Source organism: Geotrypetes seraphini, chromosome 8, assembly GCF_902459505.1.
Source record: "Geotrypetes seraphini chromosome 8, aGeoSer1.1, whole genome shotgun sequence".
Taxonomy (NCBI): Eukaryota; Metazoa; Chordata; class Amphibia; order Gymnophiona; family Dermophiidae; genus Geotrypetes; species Geotrypetes seraphini.
The window spans coordinates 77,574,699-77,600,180 of record NC_047091.1 but is presented as its reverse complement, the minus strand read 5'-3'; the positions used below and the strand labels follow the sequence as shown (position 1 = coordinate 77,600,180).

Sequence of the window (25,482 nt, the reverse complement as noted above, 5' to 3'; positions counted from 1 at the left end):
GGTCTGGAAAGAAGCCGGAAAGGATGAATCCGCGTCTGAAACCGGACCACCTGCTTTGGCTGGAGGTTCCTTCGAGGTAGTGTGAATGTGCTTTGACCTGGGAGTCTTAGACACTTTAATCACCACCGGCGGAACTGACTGCTGAGCTATCTGACCTGAAGAAACAGGGGAAGATACAGCAGATGACGTCGAAGCAAGAGCCGCTGCAAACAACGAAGGTCTGATGAGGCTCGAGGTGGAAGCAGTAGGCGCAGAAGGAGCCTCGGTGGGAGTCGAGGCCGAAGACGCCTTCGAAGTTGAGGGATCAGTAGAAGAGTCCATCTCGAAGAGCTTGTCCACCAAAATACGACGACGCTTGAAAGCATAAGGCTGAAGTGTTTGGCAAGGCAGGCACGACCTAGGATGATGTTTCGGCCCAAGGCACTTGAGGCAGCGTCCGTGAGGGTCCATAAGAGAGATCGCGTGCTGACACTTGCTGCATCTCTTGAAGCCCGTGGCAGGCCGGGACATAGAAGGAAAAATAGCCGCCGCAAAATCGAAGCCCTCAGGCTGCGGCTGAGCGGCCTGTCCCGGAAAACGAACGGAAGAAGAAATTTTTTTTTTTAAAATAAAAATAAAAGAAATAAACTAAAAACAGCGATTCGTGAGGAAAAAACCCACAAACCGCGGTTGAGAGAAGGCACAAAGGACCGAAGTTAAACGCAGAGAGTCAAAGATGGACTTCTCGGCTCTGCGGAAAACTGAGAACTGAGGAGAAGCGCCCTGTGCTGGGCGGGAAGGCACTCGCGCATGCGCGGTGCGGGCGACTCGAAACTTCAAGTTTCTTCAAGCAAGTCTGCTTGTGAGGCGTCCGCATCCGGGCTCCATCGATGACATCACCCATATGTGAGAATACCTGCCTGCTTGTCCTGGGATAATATATTTATGGACCACCATGCAGGCCTTATGAAATAAAAGGCATTTCCCCCAACATACACCTCAAATACTGGTGATAATTTTAATAGCGGTATTTTGGATTAGTTGGAAACGTTTGATTTCTTTTTGAAATATTGCAATGTACAGGGAGTTACAATAATCAAGTTTTGAGATTACAAGTGAATGAATTAAGATATTGAGGGACGACTGATCTAGAAAATTGGCTAATGATCGGATCATTCGTAGTTTGAGAAAGCAATTTTTGACTACAGCACTTATCTGGTGATGATAGTTTAACTTATTGTCGATGATAACACCCTGAATCTTAGTGAAATGAACTAAGATTCTCTCTCTCCTGCCCTCATTTCCGCCATTTACTAATTATAAATTATAGATAGACTAGTGTTTAAGCCCGTTAGATTAACGGGTGCTAGATGTCTCCTGCTTTTGAAGCTGGGCAGGGGCAGAGGCAGAGCCGGGGCGGGAGGGAGTGACGGTGGGAGAGCAATTTCAAAGCTTCAGCATCGGCGGCTCCTTGACCAATCCGCGCTTACAACGTCCCCACACTTGTGGTCTGGCTGGCTCCCCCACCAAAGCCCTTCGCAGCGGCAGCCCCTCCCGCATCCGTCCCCGTGTCCCAAGCCTCTCCGAAGGCCGGCTCCCACGAAAATGGTACCCCTCTGTCCAAAGCCGCGGCGGAAGCCTCCCTCAAGACACATTTCAAATCTGACATATTGTAATCACAAAACAGAAAATAAAATTATTTTTCTTACCTTTTGTTGTCTGGTCATTATTCATATCATGTAGGGGTCCCAGGCTATGGTTGGCTTTTGATAACTCGCTTGCCAGGGCCCCTTGTTTCTTCTTCCCTCCCTCCATCCCTGCAGCTGAAGACAGGCACCTCCCCCCAGTGGTCTGAGACAGGAGGGAGCAGTTAGGAGAGGGTCTGAGGGCAAAAAGGGGCTCAACAGCACACAACCACCTTTCCTTCCCTCCCTCCATCAGGTGCTCCAGTGGTCTGAGACAGGAGGGAGCAGTTAGGAGAGGGTCTAAGGCTAAAGAGGGGCTCAACAGCGTCCAACCACCTTTCCTTCCCTCCCTCCATCAGGTGCAGTGAATCCACCAATGTTAAAAGGAGCCGCGTCGAAATCGGAGGCCTGCCACTGCTGTAGCACGTTCCACTCTGCCTTGGTCCCGCCCCTTCTCTGACATATGGGACCGCGGCAGAGGGAATGTGTTACGGTGGGGGCAGGGCTCCAATTTCAAAGCAACTCCTTTTAACATAGGCGGAGGTAAACTGTTCCTGATGGAGGAAGGGAAGGAACGGTGGGTCAAATTTTGGCAACGGCAGGAATTGTTTTACGGGCCAAGCACCGTGAAACTTTGTTTCTTTAGGCAGCCCCAGTTATTTACTTGGATTCAATGTGAGCCGGGTGAGGAAGGCCGCCGCAGCCTCGCGGCTAGGTAGGGGAACAACAATGGCGCTTATGCTCAAGCCCCCGCCGCAGCTCCTCTCTCGATCCTGGTGCGGTTCGAGAGGGGAGTCGTGGCGGCGGCTTGAACATAAGCGCGATTGTTGTCCCCCTACCTAGCTGCGAGGCTGCGGCGGGGTTTCCATGGCAACCCGATCACGGATCGGCTGCGGCGGGGTTTCCATGGCAACCCGATCACGGATCTCAGTGTAGGGCCGGGTCTGGCGGTGCCGTATAGTGCGGAAGCGGGAGGCGGGACCTCAGCACAGCGCCGCCGGCCCCCAGGAGCTCGAGGCCGGCTGCGGACATGCCTGGCGTGGCATGGTGCAGGAGGAACAGTGATCGGTGGAGAGCAGGTGATGAATAGGTGGCGCGAGGTGGAGAGTAGGTGATGACGTAAAACGTGCGCATGCGCACTCGTGTTTTCGGGACAGATCAGGGAACACGTTTTTTTTAGTGCGCATGCGCGGCTAGCATTTTATTATATTAGATACAGATCAAAAATGAACCTGCTTAGATATGTACAGTGAATGATTTAGGCAGAAGAAGAGAGACCCAACCAGTCCTTCTCAATACAAACCCTCAACCCCATCAGTTTATCATTTTCATAGTAATGTTGCAGGCCTCCTTTCAACTATGCATGAGATCCAGGCTTAAATTGCCACTCTTCATGTTTGTCAAGGTTCTTTAAGGCATAGAATATCACATTCTATACTCAGGGTACTCCATGGATGTCAAGAAAAGGAGCAAAGGGGTAAAACTTCCATACAAAAATGTCCAAAGCAAAAACATATTGGAAGAAGGCAACAAAGTATAAGGATGACAGAGAAGTATGAAACAAATTATAAAACAGGTTAATAAAAAATGTATTAAAAAATTAAAAATATTTTTAAAAATTACAACATAAGAATGATAGGTCACAGTAGAAGCGGTGTATAACAGGATCCTACATTGTCCGTATTTCAGCAGATGATGCCTTCTTCAGGAGTCCTTAGGAAACAACACATCAGAAATTATACAACCCAAACATATGTTGTGTTAGATCAACTCATCAACTCATGTTTTGAGTCTTAGCGACTTGATGAATTACAGATCTAAAAAGAAATCGGTTTTGTGCTAGTCCAATAGTCCTCAAGCGTCATCCCCACGGTTGTTTTTAACGTGTTCAGCCATCTGATTGCAGATCGCCTTTTTCACCTGGTACCTTCGATCTTCCCAAACATGATGTCCTACTCCAATGATCTTTCTCTTCTGATGGTGTATCCAAGATATGACAGTTGTAACTTCATCATTTGGGCTTCGAGTAACATAGCTGGTTTGATTTCTACAGAATTAATTTATTATTTATTTATTTAGATTTTTATCCTGTCCTCCCAGTAGCTCAGAACGGTCTACAAGTAAACATTCACAATGGAGTGTAATTGGACATACAAGATTATACAGTAGATTTAAATGTTTGGACATACACGACTGTGCAGCAGTTTAAATACAGGGACTATAAAGCAAATTAAGAGCAGTAGTTTAAATATAAGTTCTTCTGGTAGTCCACGGCACGTATAAAATTCTTCTCCAGCACCAAAGCTCAAATGAGTCAATTTTCTTTCTGTCTTGTTTCCATAGTGTCCAACTTTCGCATCTGTAACTGACCATTGAGAAAATGAATGTGTGCATAAGTCTGATCTTCATTTGGAGCCTTATTTCCTTGCCTCTAAATACGTTTGAAAGTCTTCATTAAAGAGCGACCAAATGCTATTCTGTGGAGTATTTCTTTCCTGCTAATTGCTTCTTTGTTTACAAAAGAGCGCAGGAGACTGAAATCCTTAACAACTTTTTTTTTTCCAATTCTTTATTCATTTTTCATCTTCCATCAAGTACACAATATTACAATTGAATCTATCGCCTTCAAGTTCAAAATCTTCATCAGTTTCCATGTTCATGGTCTTCATCTTCTTTATGCTCAGTTCTAATCCCATGTTATAACTTTTGGCATTGACTTTTCTCAGCAGACACAGCAGGCCTGATTCTGTATAGGACGCCCTGTTTCAGCAGCTGCCTAAGCAGCTTTTGAGAATTGCACACGGACGTCCTATATAAAATCGCATCTAGATGCTTACCCCTGCCTAACCACCCCAATTCTCTAACTGGTGTCCATGTCACAGATGTCGTTTAGAGAAACGCGCTGCCGCTCAGCTGATTGCGGCAAAGGAATCTCCCTGCCGCAATCAGCTGAATGGCAGTGAAGCCAGAACTCCACACATTGTCTGCGGCAGGAGGGATGCCCACTCCCTCCTGCCATAAACAGCAAAACAATCCCGGTAAGAGAGATGCTCAATTTCTCCTGCTGGCACCCCTCCCCCCCCCCCCGAACTCCCATTCCCCAAAGCCCACCCGGACTCTTCCCCCATACCTTTAAAAACAAGGCCGACCAGATGATGCCTACTCCCCTCTGGCCGGTAGGCCCACCTCTTCAGAATGGCAGGCCTTCCCCTTCCTGGTGCATACTGGGATGCACTGGGGAGGGGCCTAAAGCCCTGATTGGCCCAGAAGCCTATGGCTCCTACCATAGGAGGAGCTTTAGAGACCTGGGCCAACTGAAGTCTTAGGTTTCCTTCCCAGTGTATTCTGGGAAGAAGCGCAGAGTTATAGTCATTGGGGACTCCATGCTGAGGGGCACCGAGGGACCAATCTGCAGACCGGATGCACACTCAAGAGAGGTTTGCTGTCTGCCTGGAGCCAAAATACGGGACGTCACCACCAGCCTGGGTAAACTACTTACACCTCATGACCATTTTCCTATGCTTCTTATCCATATAGGTACGAATGACACTGCCAGGAACACCCCGGAGACCATCACCAGAGACTTCGGAGCCTTGGGTGAGAGGCTGAAGCAGACAAGTGCGCAGGTAGTCTTCTCATCAATCCTCCCAGTTAGAGGCAAGGGAAGAGCCAGAGATGAATGCATCCTGAGAACGAACGAATGGCTACAAGGATGGTGTCGAGATATGAACTTCGGATTCCTGGATCATAGAGAGGCGCTACAGGGACTACAGGGACCAGACGGACTCCATTTGACCAGCAGAGGTAAGAACATCTTCGGACACCGACTAGCCCGCCTGCTTCGCAGGGCTTTAAACTAGGTAAGTTGGGGGAGGGGACCTACTCATATACTGGTGTGGAAAGGAACTATCCTGATGGGACGAGTCGACACTCTGTTTCCGAAGTAAGGACCCAATTTGCAAACAGTTCTCTAGGAGCCACACAGACTCAGTCAGGAATAGCCTTACAGGGACTCAGCAAACACAAAGTGTGGAGGGCCATGTATGTTAATGCACACAGTTTGGGCAATAAAATTCTAGAACTGGAAACTGAAATAAGGGATGCCAACCTGGACGTGGTGGCAATATCCGAGACTTGGTTCACGGACACACATGGGTGGGACATGGCTATACCTGGGTACAATCTACTTCGTCAGGACAGAGAGGGCAGGTTAGGTGGAGGGGTAGCACTATACATTAAAGAGGACATCAAAACCACCAGGATCACTGATGTCAAGTATACCGGGGAGTCCCTCTGGGTAAACCTGGCAAGAGGTGGCAAAAAATGCCTGTATCTTGTGTGGTATACAGACCTCCAAGACAACCGGAAGACATGGACGCAGAATTAATTGAAGACATAGAGAATATAACTCTACGGGGCGACACTGTACTGCTAGGGGACTTCAACATGCCTGATGCAGACTGGAACACATTTTCGGCAACAACCAGCAGCAGCAGGAGGCTTTTGACCTCCATAAAAGGAGTACATCTCAGACAGATGGTAAAGGAGCCCACTAGGGCCCAGGCGATCCTAGACCTGGTACTCACCAACGGGGAAAGCATCTCAGAGGTCTCGGTAGGAGATACGCTAGCCTCCAGCGACCATAACATGGTATGGTTTAACCTTGGGAAAGGGTCCCCTAAATCAATTACAAAAACAAAGGTGCTCAAATTCTGGGGCACCAACTTCGCACGCATGGGAGATTTCGTTCATCAGACGCTGCAGGACCAAGCAGAGACCGGCAATGTGGAAACTATGTGGACGTACCTGAAATCATCCATACACGAAGCAACTAATCGCTACATAAAATCAGTAGATAAACGACAAAGAAACAACAAACCCCAATGGTTCACTGAAGAGATCTCGCACCTCATTAAGGAGAAGAAAAAAGCATTTCTTTCCTACAAACGTACGCAGAGAAGAGAAACTAAAGTAGAATATAAGACCAGATCTGCAGCGGTTGAAACAGCAGTTAGGGAGGCCAAACTTCGAGTGGAAGAAACTCTGGCAAAAAACATTAAAAAAGGGGACAAATCCTTCTTTAGGTATATCAGCGATAGGAAAAGGAACACAGACGGTATAGTACGCCTTAGACAACCGGACGGAAACTACGCGATGGCGGATTCAGAAAAAGCAGAACTACTAAATGAATATTTCTGCTCAGTCTTCACCTGCGAAGCACCGGGACACGGACCACAGTTGATGATAAAACAAGACGTGGATGACCCGTTTCAGAATTTTGTGTTCACACCTGGGGACGTCTACAACGAACTGGCAAGGCTAAAGGTAAACAAGGCCATGGGACTGGGCAATTTACACCCAAGAGTGCTCAGAGAATTGAGAGATGTTCTGGCGGAACCGTTGGCAGTGCTCTTCAATCTCTCACTAAGTACGGGGAAAGTTCCGTTAGACTGGAAAACAGCCAACGTCGTTCCTCTACATAAAAAGGGTTGCAAGGCTGAGGCTGCGAACTATAGACCGGTAAGCCTCACCTCAATAGTGTGTAAACTCATGGAAACACTAATTAAGTATAAATTAGATACGATCCTGAACGAGGAAGATCTCCGGGATCCCAGCCAACATGGATTCACCAAGGGTAGGTCATGCCAGTCCAATCTAATCAGCTTCTTTGACTGGGTAACAAGAAGACTGGACTCAGGAGAGTCCTTGGACGTCGTGTACCTGGACTTCAGCAAAGCGTTTGACAGCGTCCCACACCGCAGGCTGCTGAACAAGATGAAATCGATGGGATTAGGAGAGACTCTAACTGCATGGGTTAAAGATTGGCTTAGTGGCAGACTTCAGAGGGTGGTGGTTAACGGTACCCTCTCTAAAATGTCGGAGGTGACTAGCGGAGTGCCACAGGATTCAGTCCTGGGCCCACTCCTCTTCAACATATTCATTGGGGATCTGACTCAAGGGCTTCAAGGCAAAGTAACCTTATTCGCTGATGACGCCAAACTATGCAATATAGTAAACGGCTATAATCTACAGGATGCTATGGAGCAAGACCTGCATACTTTAGAAAGTTGGTCCTTGAACTGGCAGCTGGGCTTCAACGCCAAGAAATGTAAGGTCATGCATCTCGGTAACGGAAATCCTTGCAGAACTTACACCCTGAATGGAGAAACTTTAACCAGGACTACGGCAGAACGAGACTTAGGAGTAATCATCAGTGCTGACATGAAAGCAGCCACTCAAGTGGAGAAGGCTTCATCTAAAGCACGGCAGATGATAGGTTGTATCAAGAGAAGCTTCGTCAACAGGAAACCTGAAGTCATGATGCCATTGTACAGAGCCATGGTGAGACCTCATCTGGAATACTGTGTGCAATTCTGGAGGCCACATTACCGTAAGGATGTGCTCAGAATTGAATCGGTTCAGCGGATGGCCACCAGGATGGTCTCGGGGCTAAAGGGTCTCCCTTACGAAGAAAGACTGAGCAAATTGCAGCTCTACACTCTCGAAGAGCGTAGGGAGAGGGGAGACATGATTGAGACATTTAAGTACATCACGGGACGGATCGAGATGGAAGATGATATCTTTCTTCTCAAGGGACCCTCGACTACAAGAGGACATCCGCTCAAACTCAAGGGAGGGAAGTTTCGTGGAGACGCCAGGAAGTACTTCTTCACGGAGAGTGATTGAGCATTGGAACAAGCTTCCAGTGCAGGTGGTCGAGGCACGCAGCGTCCTAGACTTCAAGAACAAATGGGATACCTATGTGGGATCCCTACGAGGTCATGCTAAGGGATAGGGTCACTAGGACTTGAATGAGCGGGTCAGTAGAGTGACAGTATAATTACAATTATACTTTAGGGGGTCAGTAGACTTAAGAGGGTGGGTAAATAGTGTGGGCAGACTTGATGGGCTATAGCCCTTATCTGCCGTCATCTTTCTATGTTTCTATGTAAGATTCCAATTGGCCAGATCCCTTGATGCTTTTGAAACCTAATTGTCCTTTTAAGGACGACCTAGTATCTAGAAGGATTTTATTATCAGCTTTCCCTTCCTATCGTTTTTTTCTTTACATATTTTCTTTCTCTTTATTTATTGTAGTTCTAGCCCTTTTTTCCCTTTTGTTCCCGTCTGTCAATGTTTTTATATGTCTCTGAAAAGTAGTCATTAGTCCTGGTATGTTTTATCTTTTTAAACTATATTTTAGCCAATAAATGATTTTAACATTTTTGTACATTGCCTAGAAGGTTTGATTAGTCAGTATAAGAAATTTTAAATAAACTTGAAAATTGAAATAAACTTGAAACTTGTCTTAGGCCACTCCCAGTGCATCCCAGAATGCACTGGGAAGGAGGCCTAAGACTGGTAGGCCCAGGTACCTAAAGTTCCTCCTATGGGAGGGGCCTTAGGCACCTGAGCCTATCAGGGCCATAGACCCCTCCCTGGTCCATCCCAGGATGCATCGGGAAGGGGAAGCCCCGCCATTCTGAAGAGGTGGGTCTGCTGGCCAGAAGGAGTAAGCATCCCCCTGGCTGGTCTTACTTTTAAAAATCCAGGGGGGGGGGGCAGGGGTGGTGCCGGCAGGAGAGAGTGGGCATCCCTCCTGCCGGGGATGTGGTGGGTTGTTGTTTTTTTTTTTTTTAGAACACATGCATCTCGATTGGCTGGTTAGACAGCAGGACGCCTACCACCACCTACAATCAGGATGCTGTTTACAGAATATGGCCCAACATGTCTTCTTTGATGCTGGTGATGAGCATTGTTCAGGGGTGTCCAACCTGCGGCCTGAGGGCTGCATGCGGCCCAGTGAAGTATTTTGTGTGGCCCTTGTCGAGGGCGATGCAGTGTTTTACTCTGCTGCCCCTGGGTGTTTACCATCTTGCTGGCTCCCTCCTTTGTCTTGCTGCAGCATTTGCGCAGCCCCAGAAACATTTTTTTCGGCCAATGCAGCCCATGGAAACCAAAAGGTTGGACACCCCTGATTACATAGTGCAGATTGTTTATATTTCAGCCACCAACTTTAAAACCAATGCTCTCTTCTTCCAAATTTGCTTTTCTGAAGATGGCTTTGCCGTAAAGGTTGAACAGGTCAAACAATCAATCAGAGTTCATTGATAGACTCTTAATTCCTTACAGTCCTCCTAAATCGCTTCGCTCGTCACAGAATCTCCTTGTCGTACCATCACTAAAATCAATCAACACGTTGAGATCCAATAATTTAGCTGTCACTGCGCCTTCTCTTTGGAATTCGCTGCCTAATCATTTACGCATTGAATCCATAGTAAATCAATTTAAATCAAAATTAAAAACATTCTTGTTCTAGGCTGCTTTTGGACAAACTTTATAGCTTTTTACCCTTACCTATTGTTTTTCCCCTTTTACTGTGCTTTTTTCCTCAAAGATTGTAGTTCTAGCCCTTCTTCCCCATCTGTGTGAAGTTAGTTCATGTTTTGTTATGTGTTTTATTATTTATGTCTTGTTTAGTACTTCTAATTTTAATTTGTTTTTATGGAATTTTTTACATTGTTCACCGCCTAGAAATTTGATTAAGCAACTTGAAACTTGTGACAAGATGCATTCTTACCTGACACCATGTTTTACTAGAAACTAATCAGCATTGCCATATTCAGTTCTCACTGCAGCTTCTTGATTATTGTAGAGACTATCAGCTGAGTTATGTTTGGGTATTCCCATTTGCATTAGAGTTCTCCATAATTTATCGTGATCCTCACAGTCAAAAGCTTTGCTGTAGTCAAAGCAAAAGTATAGAGGCTTTTGGTATTCTTTGCTCTTCTCCAATATCCATCAAACATTGGCAATAATGTCTCTTGTTCCTCGACCTTTTCCGATACAAGCCTGAACTTCGGGTAGTTCTTGTTCAACGTATGATTGTATCCTTTGTTGTATTATTTGCAGCAATATTTTGCTGGTGTGTGGAATTAATGCAATCATTCTGTAGTTGTTACAGTCCTTGGCATCACCCAGGTTGTATAATTTCTGATGTCTTGTTTCCTAAGGACTACTGAGGAAGATATTTGCCAAAACATGGACCGTGTTGGGTTTTGTCATACACCACTTCTACTGTGACCTGTCATTCTTATGTTGGGATTTTTAAAAATATATATATATATATTTTTTTAAATTAAATAACCTGTTTTATCCTTATACTGTGTTGCCTTCTTCCACCCCATGGATGTCATTTAGGCACCTACTACCACAGGTCTAATAAAATTGACATGACTCCTCCTGCTCCAGCTACAACATATGCCTACCCTAGCTATAGGTACTTACAAGGTTTCCATATTAGTTTTAGTTAGTTCAAAAGCCCAGTCCACTGTTGCTTGGTCCAAGCTGGAAACCTTCTTGCACTCAATTGATATATTTAGCCTGTAATGGAGACCACAACACAAACAAGTTTACATGTTAAAAACAGCATTATCCATTCATAAGCTTAGGGCACACTTAGATTCTTATTAAAGCTTTATTATAGCTTGAAAAAACTGCCTCAGCCACAAGTCATTCCCACAGCAATGTGAGTGAGAAGAAAAAGTACAAGCATGCAAACTGAAGGCTTCAGTGGCAGCTAGTTATCCCATTGTCTCCTCAGCTTTGCAGCTATTTTAGTTTACTTAAAAATCTTTATTACTGAAATGACAAAATATTTAACAATCATACCACAGTACAACTGTTTTGCAATTAACCAAAACACACACCAGAACTTCAATAGGAAAAACCCCAATCAGAACCTAGCCTCCCCACATACACACAGCAAACCCACAAGGAGCATACATCTGAAAACAACAATCATAGCCAGCAGTCTGGACACTTATGACCTCAGGTCATCTTAATATCAGCCCACGCTCCCCCAGTATCCTGAAAATCTAAAGGTGCCACCCTATGTGAATCCTATTTAAAACTTGACTAAGTGCCTTTTGGGTTATGGACTGCAGATAAGATTACCATATCACCAAAAATTTCTCTTGCATTTCTGGATGGTAATGAACAGCATGACTCCCACAACATCAAGGCATAGAGTTTATTCCTCCAATTCCATAACAAAGTGGCCGAGTCTGCAACCAATAGATAAACAAGCATTTTTTTTCCTTACAATCTAGCCTTACCCCAAGAGGTGGTTGAAAGGACACATTTTAATGGATAAGTTTTCTGTCTCTGTCCATGCTGGAAGTAATCAAATGTAGAATGTTTGTGTTTACTCTCTTAATGGTTTGGGAAGAGGTCATTTAATTTATGTTAACGAAGTTAGCTCTCAGACAATGAAGGCTCGACCCCCCACTGCTATGTACCGGTTGAGATAGATAAAGGAAGCTTTTTACACCTTTTAGCTTTAAACAATGAAGTACATATCCTGCTCCTTTGTGATTACTTCTTTGAAGCCTATGTATCCTGTCACCAGATATGGTCTGTACGTCATCTGCTAATACCACTGCTGATATATAATGAATACAGGCTGATAATAAAACAGGCTATCCCTTTAGAACTCTGTCTGCGTATCTTTCTTTCTAAGGGGAATTGCCTCCAGACGTCTGAAATAGATGATAGAATGTTTGCAGGACGATTTCGGGACCAAGAAACGGACCTCATTCGTTTCAGTGATCGAGCGTTCACCTCACTGGCAAAAAACCTTCATTATATGATAAGGTCTTATGCTGTGCTGTAATGTGCCAACGAAAATTAAATAATAGAGGAATTATTCCACTTATCTTCACTGATCGTTGGCACATCGATCACTGATCATTGGCTGTTCCTGTCTTACATTTTTGGACATCTTCACATTCAGTGTTGAAAGTGTTTACTCTAACATATGCTAAGTACGCCACTGCATAAAAAAGAATGAAAAACAAATCCGTGAAGCTGTTGCAGCAGCTGCGTCAGCAGGTGCGAAGACATTACATGTTGTGCAAGATGCCAATCTCTCTCTTACGGAAGCTGCAACATTTCTGTGGGTGCAGGATTGCTACAAAAAGAGAATCCCGTTAAGAGTCTGTGATGATAAGAGGAAAGGCAAAGTCTTTGTATGATAACTTGAAGAGCAGGGAAGGTGGAATGTCACAATCCATCGACTTTCTGGCCAGTAAAGGGTGGTTTGATAAATTCCGTCACAGGTATGGCCTGCGTAATGTGAGAGTGACAATAGAAGCAGCATCTGCAAACCAAGAGTCAGCTAGAGAGTTCCCTACTACCTTGAAGGAAATTATTGAAGAGAAGGGATATGAACCTGAGCAGGCATTCAATATCAGTGAAACTGCTCTCTTTTGGAAGAAAATGCCACAGAGGACTTTCACTAGCAAAGAGGATAATCGAGTACCAGGTTTCAAGGCTGCAAGAGATAGATTAACCATGCTGCTTTGCGCAAATGCAGAAGGCCATATGATAAAGCCAACACTGATTTATAAAGCCACAAACCCCCCGAGCCTTGAAGGGAAAAGATAAGTTTCAGCTGCCTGTTTACTGGATGAGCAATAAGAAGGCTTGGACAACCAGAGCTCAGTTCCTAGAGTGGTTTCATCAGTGTTTTGTGCCTGAAGTAAGACAATACCTGGCCAATAAAGGAATGGAATTTGTTGGTATTGGACAATGCCCCTGGACACCCAGAACCATATGAGTTCCACATTGAGGGTGTTGAGATCATATACATGCCCCCCAACACAACATCTCTCATCCAGCCTCTCGACCAGGGAATAATAAGTACATTCAAAGCACACTACACACTATATTCCATGCAATGGATGAAGGCCCCAATATGGAGAACATCATTAAAAAGTGGAAGGACTGCACTATTGCTGATGCCATCAATATTATTATTTTTTTTTCAAATTCTTTATTCATTTTTTCATCTTACATCAAGAACACAATATTACATCAATTGAATCATATTCATCACTTGAAATTCTTTCTATATATCATCTTAAATACATAAATTAACTCCCTCCACACCTACCCTTTTCACAAATATTGTAATCAAAAATATCATACATGTATTATATTCATAAATATTGATTGAACCTATAATATAACTATATACCACCCCCTTCCCTTAATTATAATTATACTTACAGTGTAAAAAGGCGTCTAATCATTACAATAAGTTATCAATGGCCCCCAAATTTTTTCAAAATTATTATAATTCCCTATTAGTATGGCAATTGCTCTTTCCATTTTGTATATATGGCACAACAAATTCCACCAGAAGATGTAATTAAGTCTAGTGTAGTTTTTCCAATTTCTGGTGATATGTTGAATGGCGACTCCTGTCATTATTAATAAAAGTTTATTATTGCTTGATGAAATTTGACTTTTTATTCTCATTGACGTCCCAAATAGAATTGTATCATATGATAGAGCTACATGGTTTTCTAATAAAGAATTAATTTGAGACCAAATTGATTTCCAAAAGCCATAATACAGGGACAAAAAAATAATAGATGATCTAGAGTCCCTGCTTCCATATTATAATGTCAGCATCTATTAGACTTAGAGCTATCCAACTTCTGTAATCTAACTGGGGTCCAAAATGCTCTATGTAACAAAAAAAACCAAGTTTGTCTCATAGATGTGGACACTGTACATCTCATTCTCCAAGACCAAATTCGTGGCCATTGAGATGCAGAAATTTGATGCTTAATCTCAATGCTCCAAATGTCTCTAAGACCAGTCTTTGGGTTTTTATTCATAAATCCAGATATCAATTTATACCACTGTGCGACCTGGTGTCCCAAGAAATCAATATTATTGAAAGAGCGTTGAAAGCTGTCAAGCCAGAGACAGTGAACTTGTGCTGGAAGAATCTTTGGCCTGAATGTGTAAAAAGGGAGCCCACTGTCATCACCACAGAGCCAGTACAAGAAATTATGGAAGACATAGTGGACTTGGCAAAGCAGGTGGGTGGGGATGGCTTTGAAGGATATTCAAGACTTAATAGACACCAGATCCAACGAATTAACATTAGATGATCTAATTGACCTGACTGCTCCCAAAGGAGAGGCAATACCAGATGAAGAGGAGGAAGAAGAAGAAGAAGTGCTAGAAGACAAGTTTACATTGGACAATATTGCAGAGGGCTTAGGCAGATTCAATGGTGTGATGGACTTTTTCTATGACATCGACCCATCCATGGTACGTGCATTGAAAGTGAAGGAGTTAGCAGAAGCAGCGATGTCTGCATACACGAATATATATATAAAGAAATGAAGAAGCAGAAGAGCCAGATGGAAATCACAATGTATTTCCAAAAGATACGAAGAGTCACTGCCATTGCATCCACTGCCTCTCCATCCACCTCTTCCACCAATGAGGAGGCATCCCCTTCGTCTCTTCGTCTTCCGCCTACTGAATACCCACTTCCACTGCCTGAGGCGGCCCCTGGTGCTCACTTATCCTCTTCGTCTCCTCCTCCTGCAGTACTTGTACAAGACGATGAGGATGAAGACATTGCCTGAATATTTTTTTAGTACTGGTATTCCAATATTGAACTTTTTTTTAAGCTTGAGATAGTATTATTACTGTACACTACTGTATTGTTATGCAATAAATAACTGTGTTTTTCCCAATAATCACAAATATGACCATTGTTTGTTAGTCGCAATTTCAATAGAAATAACGGTGGCTATTACAAAAAACGCAACTATCATATAAAAAGTTATTCACGGTTTTTCCATAGTCGCAGTTATGTTTCACCCCTAACCACCGCGAATACAGAGGGAGGAGTGTACATTCACATAACTATGAAGAGAGAGTGTTGTCATGACTTACATTTCAGACAGTTGAGGGACATCAGCACATCCCAAATGAAAAGCTTGCATCTCAGAGAAGTATGCTCTATGTACTTCCCAAAATTAAAACCGCTGTAATTCTACACCATACACCACCCCTGCTATTGATTTAAGCCAGGGGTGCCCACACTTTTTGGGCTTGCGAGCTACTTTTTAAATGACCAAGTCAAAATGATCTACCAACAATAAAATTTAAAAAAAACACAAAGCACACTGTATGCATAGAAAATGTTAATCATCATTCCTATTCCAGGGTTTTTCAAAGAGGTCAAAGCAGATGACTCTATGCACTATCACCTCAGTAACAACCATACAAAAATAGACAAATATACCCCCTCCCTTTTTACTAAACCACGATAGCAGTTTTTAGCGCAGGGACCCAAACGCCACCAATAACAGGCCCCAAGCTCTCCCTGCTTCGGCCAACCAGCATTCCTCTCCCCAACGTCAATTCTGCCGTCGGGAAGAGGAAGGCTGATCAGCCCAAGATCGTGATCAACCTATTGGGGGAAATGCTGCCGGGTCCTGCCTTCGCGGAAACAGAAAGTAGGCAGGACCCGGCAGGAACAAGAACAAATGCTTCACTAACCTGTCTCCCGCATTAGCCCGTAGCGAAGCTTGCTTCAGGGCTCTCAACATGTGCGTGCAGGCTTCCCTTCTCCACCCCCCCCCCCCTCCCCGGACATAACTTCCGGTTTCGGAGGGAAGAGAAGAGAAGCCTGCACGCACACGTTAGAGCCCGGAGCATAAGTTCGCTAGGGACTGAAATCTCCAAGCCGGTTTTTTGGTTTTTTTTTTTTAATGTTCAGCAGCGGCAGATGACAGCTGGGCGGACCGCCCAGCTAAAAGGCCCTAGGGAGAACACTGGAGAGGAAGGCTGATCGGCCCGTAGATCAGGACGGCAACACGAGTGCGATCGACTCGAGTTGCCTTCCTGAGCTACTGGTCGATCGCGATTGACGCGTTGGGCACCCCTGATTTAAGCAAATCTGGAAGCAACAGAATCCATAAAGGCTGCTTTAGTTCTTTAGTCCATGCCTCCAATAAAGGAATGTATGTTAAAGGAATGTATGTTTTAGGAACTGAAACTTTCACAATTCCCTATGAAACAAAAAATAACCTCAGATATTTGACCCTCTATATCGTCCTCCAGAAATTCTCATATCTGATGCCCAGACTTTGAAGATAAATGCCCCCAGACTCAAGTGAGCCAGATAATGAGACAGTTATAAGTATGTATTGCATATCAATCAGCAGGGCCAAAAGATAACTTGACAGAGCTCAGGAAAGGTAACCATAGATCCATCTTCCAGCATTAAGTGTTCAATCAACGAGATCCATTGTTGGCAAGCTCAAGGTATCACATCATTTTCCATCCCAGGAGAGAAATTAGCATTCCCCACAAGAGGTAATAATATATGATTATTAGGGTCTTTCTTCCAGATAGGGAGCAATTCTCTCTATAAACACCATAAAACCTGCAGCAATAAACTATATCATAAAATGGTATCAAAATCTGGGAGTTGAATATGTAATATATTATATGCCAAGGCTTAAAATATTTCTGTTCAGATAATAAATTAGTATACAGGTTAGTTTCTAATATACGGTCCCTGAGATGCTGTAACCAATATGCTTGGTTGTATAACTTTATATCTGGCACGTCCAGTGCACCACCTCCTAACCCCAACTGCCCCCATGTAATGTCACTTTCCAACAAAAAACACTCAATAGAGCAACATGTACAAAACTCTCCGATTGTGTACTGATAGTCGCTAAATCAGTTTGACTGGTTTAACGAATTATGAAATTCGCCGACAATGACTCACCAGGTGGTTATCCATGCGGTCGTATATTCTTCGATCTGGCATGCAAATGAGGTCATTAATATAAAAATGAGCCATCCAAATTATTCCATAACATTGCGTGCCAGAATCGGATTGGTAATACCAACCTGGAAAACCTGTTCTTTCTATGGGCACAGATACACACACACAATAGATGGTCCAAAAAAAAAAAAAAAAGTCAAGTTGCCCCCCCCTCAAAAAAAAAACAACAAAAAAACAATAAGAGGGATGCCCACTCCCTCCTGCCACTGCAAACTCCTGCCACTCCCCCCCCTGACACTTCAATAAAAATCAACAGGAGGGATGCCCATTCTCTCCTGCTTCTGCCGCCCCCCCCCCGCCAGGAGCCTCCCGAACAGACCCTTCTCCTTCCCCACTTTACCAAAAATCGGCAGGAGCGATACACACTCCTTCCTACCACCAAATGGCCCCCAACCCCCCCCCCCCGAATCACCCCCCAAACCTCTAAATTAGGATGACAGCAGGAGGGATACCCAGACCCTCCTGCTCACAGGCCTGCCACTCTAAAATGGCATTTTGGGATGCACGGGAGGGGCCAAAGGCCCTGATTGATTCAGATGTCTAAGGCCCCTCCCAGGGGAGAGGCATCAGGCATCTGAGCTCACCCAAGGCCCCTCCCAGGGGAGAGGCCTTAGGAGTCTGAGCTAATCAGGGTCTTAGGCCCCTCCTGTGCATCCCAGGATGCCATTTTAGAGTGGCAGGCCTGTAAGCAGGAGGGACTGGGCATCCTACCTGGTGTCATCTTAATTTAGGATCAAGGACGGCATGGGGGAGCATCCGGTGGCAGGAGGGAGTGTAACACACGTACAACGTCTGTGCAATTTTTAAAAAAAATCTAGATTGGATACTTTCTGCATATGGCATGTGGCCACTGGGAGATAACCCACTTGTCTAGAATATCTCACCTATTGCACTGGAATATTCATTTAATATTAAAATTGCCAACTCAGAAATTTCAAAACACCCTCAATTGTCCTAATGTCCTCAATCATATAAAATCCTGGCCCACTAGTTGGTTGCAAAGGATAGTCCATGAATGCAATGGGTTTGTTTAGGTTTTCCCCAGATAAGATCAGCTATCTTCTAGGTCAGGGGTCTCCAAAGTCCCTCCTTGAGGGTTGAATCCAGTCTGGTTTTCAGGATTCCCCCAATGAATATGCATGAGATCTATGTGCATGCACTGCTTTCAATGCATATTCATTGGGGAAATCCTGAAAACCAGACTGGATTCGGCCCTCAAGGAGGGACTTTGGAGACCCCTGTTCTACGTCCAGTTAATATTTCTCCACACTGGACTATATTCCGCCAAAAAAGGACAAGTTTCTTCCTTAGCATCACCCAGAAAAACCGACAAACATTTCACTCCTCCCTTATGTAAAGCACTATGTAAGAAGGGCACTATATAAAATGAAGCTCTATTTCTTCAGTCACTTACCCATTTCTGTCATATTTCTTGAACAAAGGAAAGGCTTCCAGGGGGTCATCAAGCTGTCAGAAAAAAAAGAGGATAAAACCATGCAGTTCTAACTTATGACAAGAGAGAATACAAGGTAAGCTTTGAGAGCTATTTTCTCTTGGCAATACAAGAGGGCAACTATGAAGTGCCAGCTGTTTGAAGAAAGCCTTTATATGTGTCTACAGTATAAGTAATGACTCAACCACATAAATGCAGGCAATGACATTGCTATCTTTTGATTATTGCAATGCTATTTATTTTGGCTTATTTAATTATTTCATTTTTATCATTCTCTTTTACTTTTTTTTTAGTTCAGCACTCTGCTTTTTCAGCAAAGTCAGCCTTTACAGTCTCCATTAGGGTTTAATATATAAAAAAATGTTTTAATCTAGATTATTATTTTAGGTTGCATTTCAGAGCATAAGATCAGATTAGGGTACAGATAGCAGTTGAGGAAAATTCTCTGTTTAGTGTTTAAATTCACACCCACAACAATCCTTATCTTTTGATTTATAGGCTCTTCACCCAATTAGGAACAGAACATTGCTTTGGTAGGATTTTTACTGCTTTTTCTTCTCTTTTTTCCATCAGGTGCGAGTACTTCTGCAACCACAGTATGGCTGGGAAACATCATGTCACCAAAGCTGTTGCTCAGGTTACAGCTTCAGTCTCTGTGCAGACAGAAAACGTTACCCAAGCAGAAGGAGTTGTTCCATGTGCAGGCTGTATTCATCTTGAATCCCTCATGAAGGAAAAAAAGGAACTGAGAGAGCGAGGTGGCAAGACTGAGATGCATCCGTGAGAAAGCACAATTACTTACCATAACAGGTGTTATCCTGAAACAGCAGGCAGATATTCTCACATGTGGGTGACGTCATCCATGGAGCCCTGGTATGGACAGCTTTAAAAGTGTATCGCCACTTTAAGAACTTGAGATAGTTCGAGAACTGCCCACACCGCATATGCGCGAGTGCCTTCCTGCCTGACGCTGCTCGCAGCTCCTCAGTTCAGTAAGCAAGCTAAGAATATCATATTACATTATACTACATTGTACTTATAGACCGCGTAGCCTTTAATTCAATGCGGTTTACAAAAGATTACTAACAATGGTCACAATGGGAGAAATAAAGTAAGTTAAGTAGTCAGATATTTTGTAAAAAGATAGGTCTTCAGTTGTGTTCTAAATTGTTTGTAAGAATAAGATGTAAGCAGAAATGTTCGAAATTCTTTATCATGAAGAGCTGCTTGGGACGCTAATGTGTGGTTTAGAAATTTCTTACTTTTGCAGCCCTGAACAGGAGAGTTAAACAAGGGATGAGTTTTTCTACTATGTCTATAAGAAACTAAAGAAAATCTGTTAACCAAGTAAAGAGGAGCTGTACCATAAAGAGCCTTGTAACAGAAACACCCCAGCTTAAACAACATCCAAGCCTCCATAGGCAGCCAATGTAGCTCACAATAAAAGGGGGTGATATGATCATATTTCTTCAAGCCGTAAATCATTCTAACCGCTGTGTTTTTGTATTAATACAAGTCTCGCTAGTTCTTTCTTGGTAATTGTCAAATAAATAATATTACAATAATAATAATAATTTTATTTTTGTATACCGCCATACCCAGGGAGTTCTAGGCGGTTCACAACAGTTAGATGAAATACAAACAATGCAGTTGAAATTGAAGAACATAACAAAGCAATCATAGAGTCAAACAAGTTATACGTCTACAATTTAAGTGAAGGAAAAAAAGTACATACAAGCCAATAGGAGGGAGCAACAATCTTAAAAGAATGGGAAGGGATAGTGATGGAGAACTTTAAGGATTTGGTCTGTTGAAAAGTTGAGTTTTAATCTGTTTTCTAAAATTAAGATAAGAAGAGGCATCAAGCACAATTTGGGCGAGCCATGAGTTTAGTTTGGCCGCTTGAAAAGAGAAGGTTCTTTCGAAGAATCTTTTAAGATGACACGATTTCAGTGAGGGAAAAGCGAACAGATTTATTCTGCGGGAGCTCTTATTGTTGTAATTCAGATTGAAGTGTGGGTAAAGATAATCCGGTGACAGACCAAATATTGTTTTGTAGCAGATGCATGAGAACTTAAATAGAACTCTGGATTCGAACGGCAGCCAGTGCAACTTGTGGTAGAAAGGGGTTATGTATTCCCATTTCTTCAAGCCAAAGATGAGACAGATGGCAGTGTTTTGGACCAACCTCAACTTCCTGGTGATTTTCTTGAAGGCGCCTAAGTATATGATATTACAGTAATCCAGAACACTCAGAATAGCAGATTGTACCAACAGGCGAAAGGAGGCGTCAAAGTATTTTTTAATGGTGTGGAGTTTCCAAAGCACCGAGATACTCTTCTTAAATACTAGGTCAGAATGTTTCTCCAGAGTGAGATGCTTGTCTAAGATGACTCCTAGTGTTTTTAAGGATTGCTCAATACAGTAATCCAGCCCATTTACATGTAGTGTAGTTTCCTTGATTTTGTCATTTGGGGCTGCCAAGAAAAATTTAGTTTTTTCTGAATTTAGCTTTAATCTAAACGCTGACATCCAATAGTCAAGAAGACTCAGTACTAGCGATTGAACCAATAACCTAAAGGCAGTAAATTAAGAATAAGCTCTAATGGTTCGTAGTTTCCATAAAGTAAAATAGCTCTTGCGTATCACTGCATCTATCTGGGACTTCATAGTAAGGTGCTGATCTAAGACGACTCCAGTATCTTAATCGTTGGATGGATTGTATAAGAAATTGAATTTATACTAATGGAGGATTCAAAAGAAACTTTACTAGAAGATGCCATGAAAAACTTAGTTTTGTCTGAATTGAGTTTAAGCTTAAATTGTTGCATCCATGTATTCATCTGATACATTACGATTTTAGCAGTGATCTGAGACAGAGCTGACTTGAAGGGTATGACTATTGTAATGTCATCGGCGTAACTAAACATCCCTATATCCAGGTTATTCAAACATGAGCCTAGCAATGAGGTAAACATTAAATAATGTAGGTGAGAGAGGAGAACCCTGGGGAACACCACATGGGTTCTTCCAGGTAGGAGAAAGTTGAGTCCTGAACCTAACTTGATAAAGTTTAGGTTCCAGAAATCCTTTGAACCATGACTAAACATTTCCTTGGAAACCCAGAGCATCCAAGCAAATTAGTAAATAAGTGTGATCCACAAGATCAAAAGTGCTACTAAGATCAAACTGGAGTATCAGGGTACTGCTGCCCTTACTTAATAGACTTGTTAAATAATCCAAAAGGGCAGCTATTACTGTTTCAGTGCTAAAATTAGATCTAAATTCTGATTGTGAGTTATGGAGTAATGAGTGTTGCTCTAGATACTTAGTCAATTGAATATGAACCAGACCTTCAGTAATTTTAAGAAAGAAGCGAATCGATGCTATTGGTCTATAATTGGATGGTAATGAAATAGATTCTTTGGTATTTTTAATTATTGGAGTGATAATTATATTGCCATCCTCTGATGGAAATTTCCCTCCATCTAAGGAATCAGTGATCCATTCAAATAACTTCAGTTTAAAACTTAGAGGTGCGACATCTATCAAATCAGGACAAGAATCAAGCCAGCAATAGGTTTGTGCATATCTTTGAAACAATTTAGAAAAGTCATGCCACTTTGGCTTATCAAAAGTGAACCAACACAAATCTGCATGAACCTCTTCTTCAATTAGATTAATATTAAAATGAAAGCCCATATTCAAAGAACAAGATGAGCAAGAGGATCTCGGAGATAATACCTTAGAACTGAAAAAGTTAGCTAAGTCTTCGGAGGATGGAAGGGGTAGTCAAGAAGATTGTGTCTTTTGTGTAACATTAAATGTATTAACTAACTAGTATTTAAGCCCGTTACATTAACGGGTGCTAGAATATATGTCTGTCTGTCTTTCTTTCTTTCTGTGTCTCTCCCTGCCCTTTTTCTCTCTTCCTTTCTTTCTTTCTCCCTCCCGCTGTCTGTCCTTCTTTCTTTCTGGTTCTCTCTCTGGCACCCTGTCTGTCTTTCTTTCTTTCTGTCTCTCTCCCTGCCCGCTGTCTTTCTGTGTGTCTGTCTTTCGTTCTAATGCGCTGCCTGTCTGCCTGTCTTTCTGTCTCTCCATGGCCCTCTTCTGTCTCCCCTCCCCCAAAGCAAACCAAGATTGCTCCCAGGCCCCCTTTCCCTCTCCGTCCCCTTCATTTCCTTGTGCAGCAGCAGCAGCAGCATTTCCCTCCCACCCTTCCCTGTGCAGCAGCAGCATTTCCTGCCTTTCCCTGTGCAGCAGCAGCATTTCCCATCCTACCCTGTGCAGCAGCAGCATTTCCAGGCCTTCCCTGTGTAGAAGCAGCATTTCCCCCCACACACACACTTCCCTGTGCAACAGCAGCATTTCCCACCCTTCCCTATGCAGCAGCAGCATTTCCCACCCTTCCCTGTACAGAAGCAGCATTTCCCACACTTCCCTGCGCAGAAGCAGCATTTCCCCCCCAAACACACACTTCCCGGTGCAGCAGCAGCAGCATTTCCCCCCCACATACACTTCCCTGTGTAGCAGCAGCATTTCCTGGCCTTCCCTGTGCAGCAGCAGCATTTCCTGGCCTTCCCTGTGCAGCAGCAGCATTTCCCAGCCTTTCCCTGTGCAGCAGCAGCATTTCCCGCAGCCCCCTTCCCAGCCGCCACGTTTAAATTCACAGAAAAGCGCTGCGCCGGGCTACCATTGTCTGCGGCCAACCCTAGCGGAAACAGGAAGTAGTCAGAGAGGGCGGGCCGCAGTGGACAGAAGACGGCGAGGCCAGCGGTAGCGCGGTGCAGCGCTTTTCACTGAATTTAAACGTGGGTGAGCCGGCAAGAAGGAGGAGGCTTAAAAGTAGCTGGTTTTGGTGGTGAGTGAGGGCGGGAGGGGGGAGTCGCCGGCTGTGCTTTGTCTCTCCATGTTCGAATTCGAAAATGGAATTCGGCACGGAGGGACACAGCATTCGTCAGGTACCCACAGCTTCTTAAGTGCACATGCGCACTTAAGAGGATTATTATTATAGATTGAAATAGCTTTTTAACATTAGAAGTTGTAGCACCAACTTTAGCTGTATAATAAGTTTTTCGTTTATTCCTTAACATTGATTTGTAATTTTTAACTTCTTTACTCCATATTATTTTATCCTCAACTACTTTTGATTTTATCCATTTTTTCTCCAGATGTCGTACTGAGCGTTTTAATGCAAACAGTTCAGTATCATACCATTTTTTGGGAGGTGGGAGGGATGTGAGAATATTTGCCTGCTGTCCCCGGATAAAGCACACTTACCGTAACAGGTGTTATCCAAGGACAGCAGGCAGATATTCTCACATATGGGTGACAATCATCCACGGAACCTCAGTACGGACAGCTGCTAAAGTATACGTGCACTTTAAGAACTTTAGAAAGTTTGCGACTGACTGTATCATGCATGCACGAGTGCCCTCCCACCTGATGTAGGTGCGCAGCTCCTCAGTTCAGATAGCCAGCTAAGAAGCCAACCAGGGGAGTTGGGTGGGTTGTGAAAATATCTGCCTGCTGTCCCTGGATAACACCTGTTACGGTAACATATGGGTGACCTCCAAGCTAACCTAAAATGGGATGGTGGGAGAGTTGGCCTTTAAGAAAATAAATTTTGTAAAACTGCTTGGCCGAAGTGTCCATCCCGTCTGGAAAAAGATTCCAGACAATAATGAGAAGTGAAGGTATGAACCGAGGACCAAGTAGCAGCTTTGCATATTTCATTTATAGGAGTAGAACGTAGGAAAGATACTGAAGCTGCCATGGATTGAATTTTATGGGTTTTAACACGACCCTCCAGTTGCAGCCCAGCCTGAGCATAACAATAGAAGATGCAAGCAGTCAACCTGTTGGAAACTGTCCTCTTGGAAACAGGGTGCCCCAACTTATTAGGATCAAAGGAGACAAAAAAGTTATGGAGAACATCTCTGTGATTTTGTCGATTGCAAATAGTAGGCCAACCAATGCTCGTTTGCAATCCAGAGTATGAAGAGCTATTTCTCCAGGATGAGAATGAGGCTTTGGGGAAAAAAAACTGGAAGCACAATCGATTGATTGAGATGAAACTCAGTGACAACTTTGGGCAAGAACTTCGGATGGGTGAGGAGTACCACCTTATCATGATGAAATACTGAGAATGGTGCATCTGCTACAAAGGCTTGAAGTTCACTGACTCTGTGAGCAGACATGAGAGAGTTGAGAAAAACTACTTTCCAAGTAAGGAATTTAAGATGAGCCGAAGACATTGGTTCAAATGGAGGCTTCATTAGTTGAGCAAGTACAACATTAAGATCCCAAACCACTGGAGGTGACTTGAGAGGTGATTTAACATTGAATAGTCCTTTCATGAATTTGGAAACACAGGATCAGCAAATAGAGGTTTTCCATCTAATGGTTGATGAAAAGCAACAGTTGCACTGAGATGGACTCTAATAGAGGTGGATTAAAGGCCAGATTGGGATAAATGGAAGAGATAATCCAAATTCGAAGACAAGGAGGTGGATTGTGGCTCCTGATGATGAAGATTGCACCAAGCAGAAAACCGAGTCCATTTTTCAGTATAACATAGTCTTGTGGCTGGTTTTCTGGAAGCATCCAAGATGTCCCTGACTGGTTTAGAAAACTGACAATCAGATGGAGTCAGTCAGAGATACCAAGCTGTCAGGTGTAAAGACTGC

The 25,482-nt window shown here is 43.5% G+C and overlaps 1 protein-coding gene across 3 annotated transcripts in view; it reads right to left on the bottom strand.

Annotated features, from left to right (window-relative positions):
- NAA40 (N-alpha-acetyltransferase 40, NatD catalytic subunit) overlaps positions 1 to 25,482 on the bottom strand; it is an 84,173-nt gene that overhangs the window by 25,711 nt on the left and 32,980 nt on the right. For all 3 annotated transcript variants that reach the window (XM_033953562.1, XM_033953561.1, XM_033953563.1), the window contains exons 3-4: positions 18,755 to 18,807; positions 10,953 to 11,048 (exon numbers count right to left, since the gene is read on the bottom strand). In XM_033953562.1, coding sequence (XP_033809453.1) covers positions 10,953 to 11,048; positions 18,755 to 18,807 — 149 coding nt within the window. The remainder of the gene's footprint in view (positions 1 to 10,952; positions 11,049 to 18,754; positions 18,808 to 25,482) is intronic.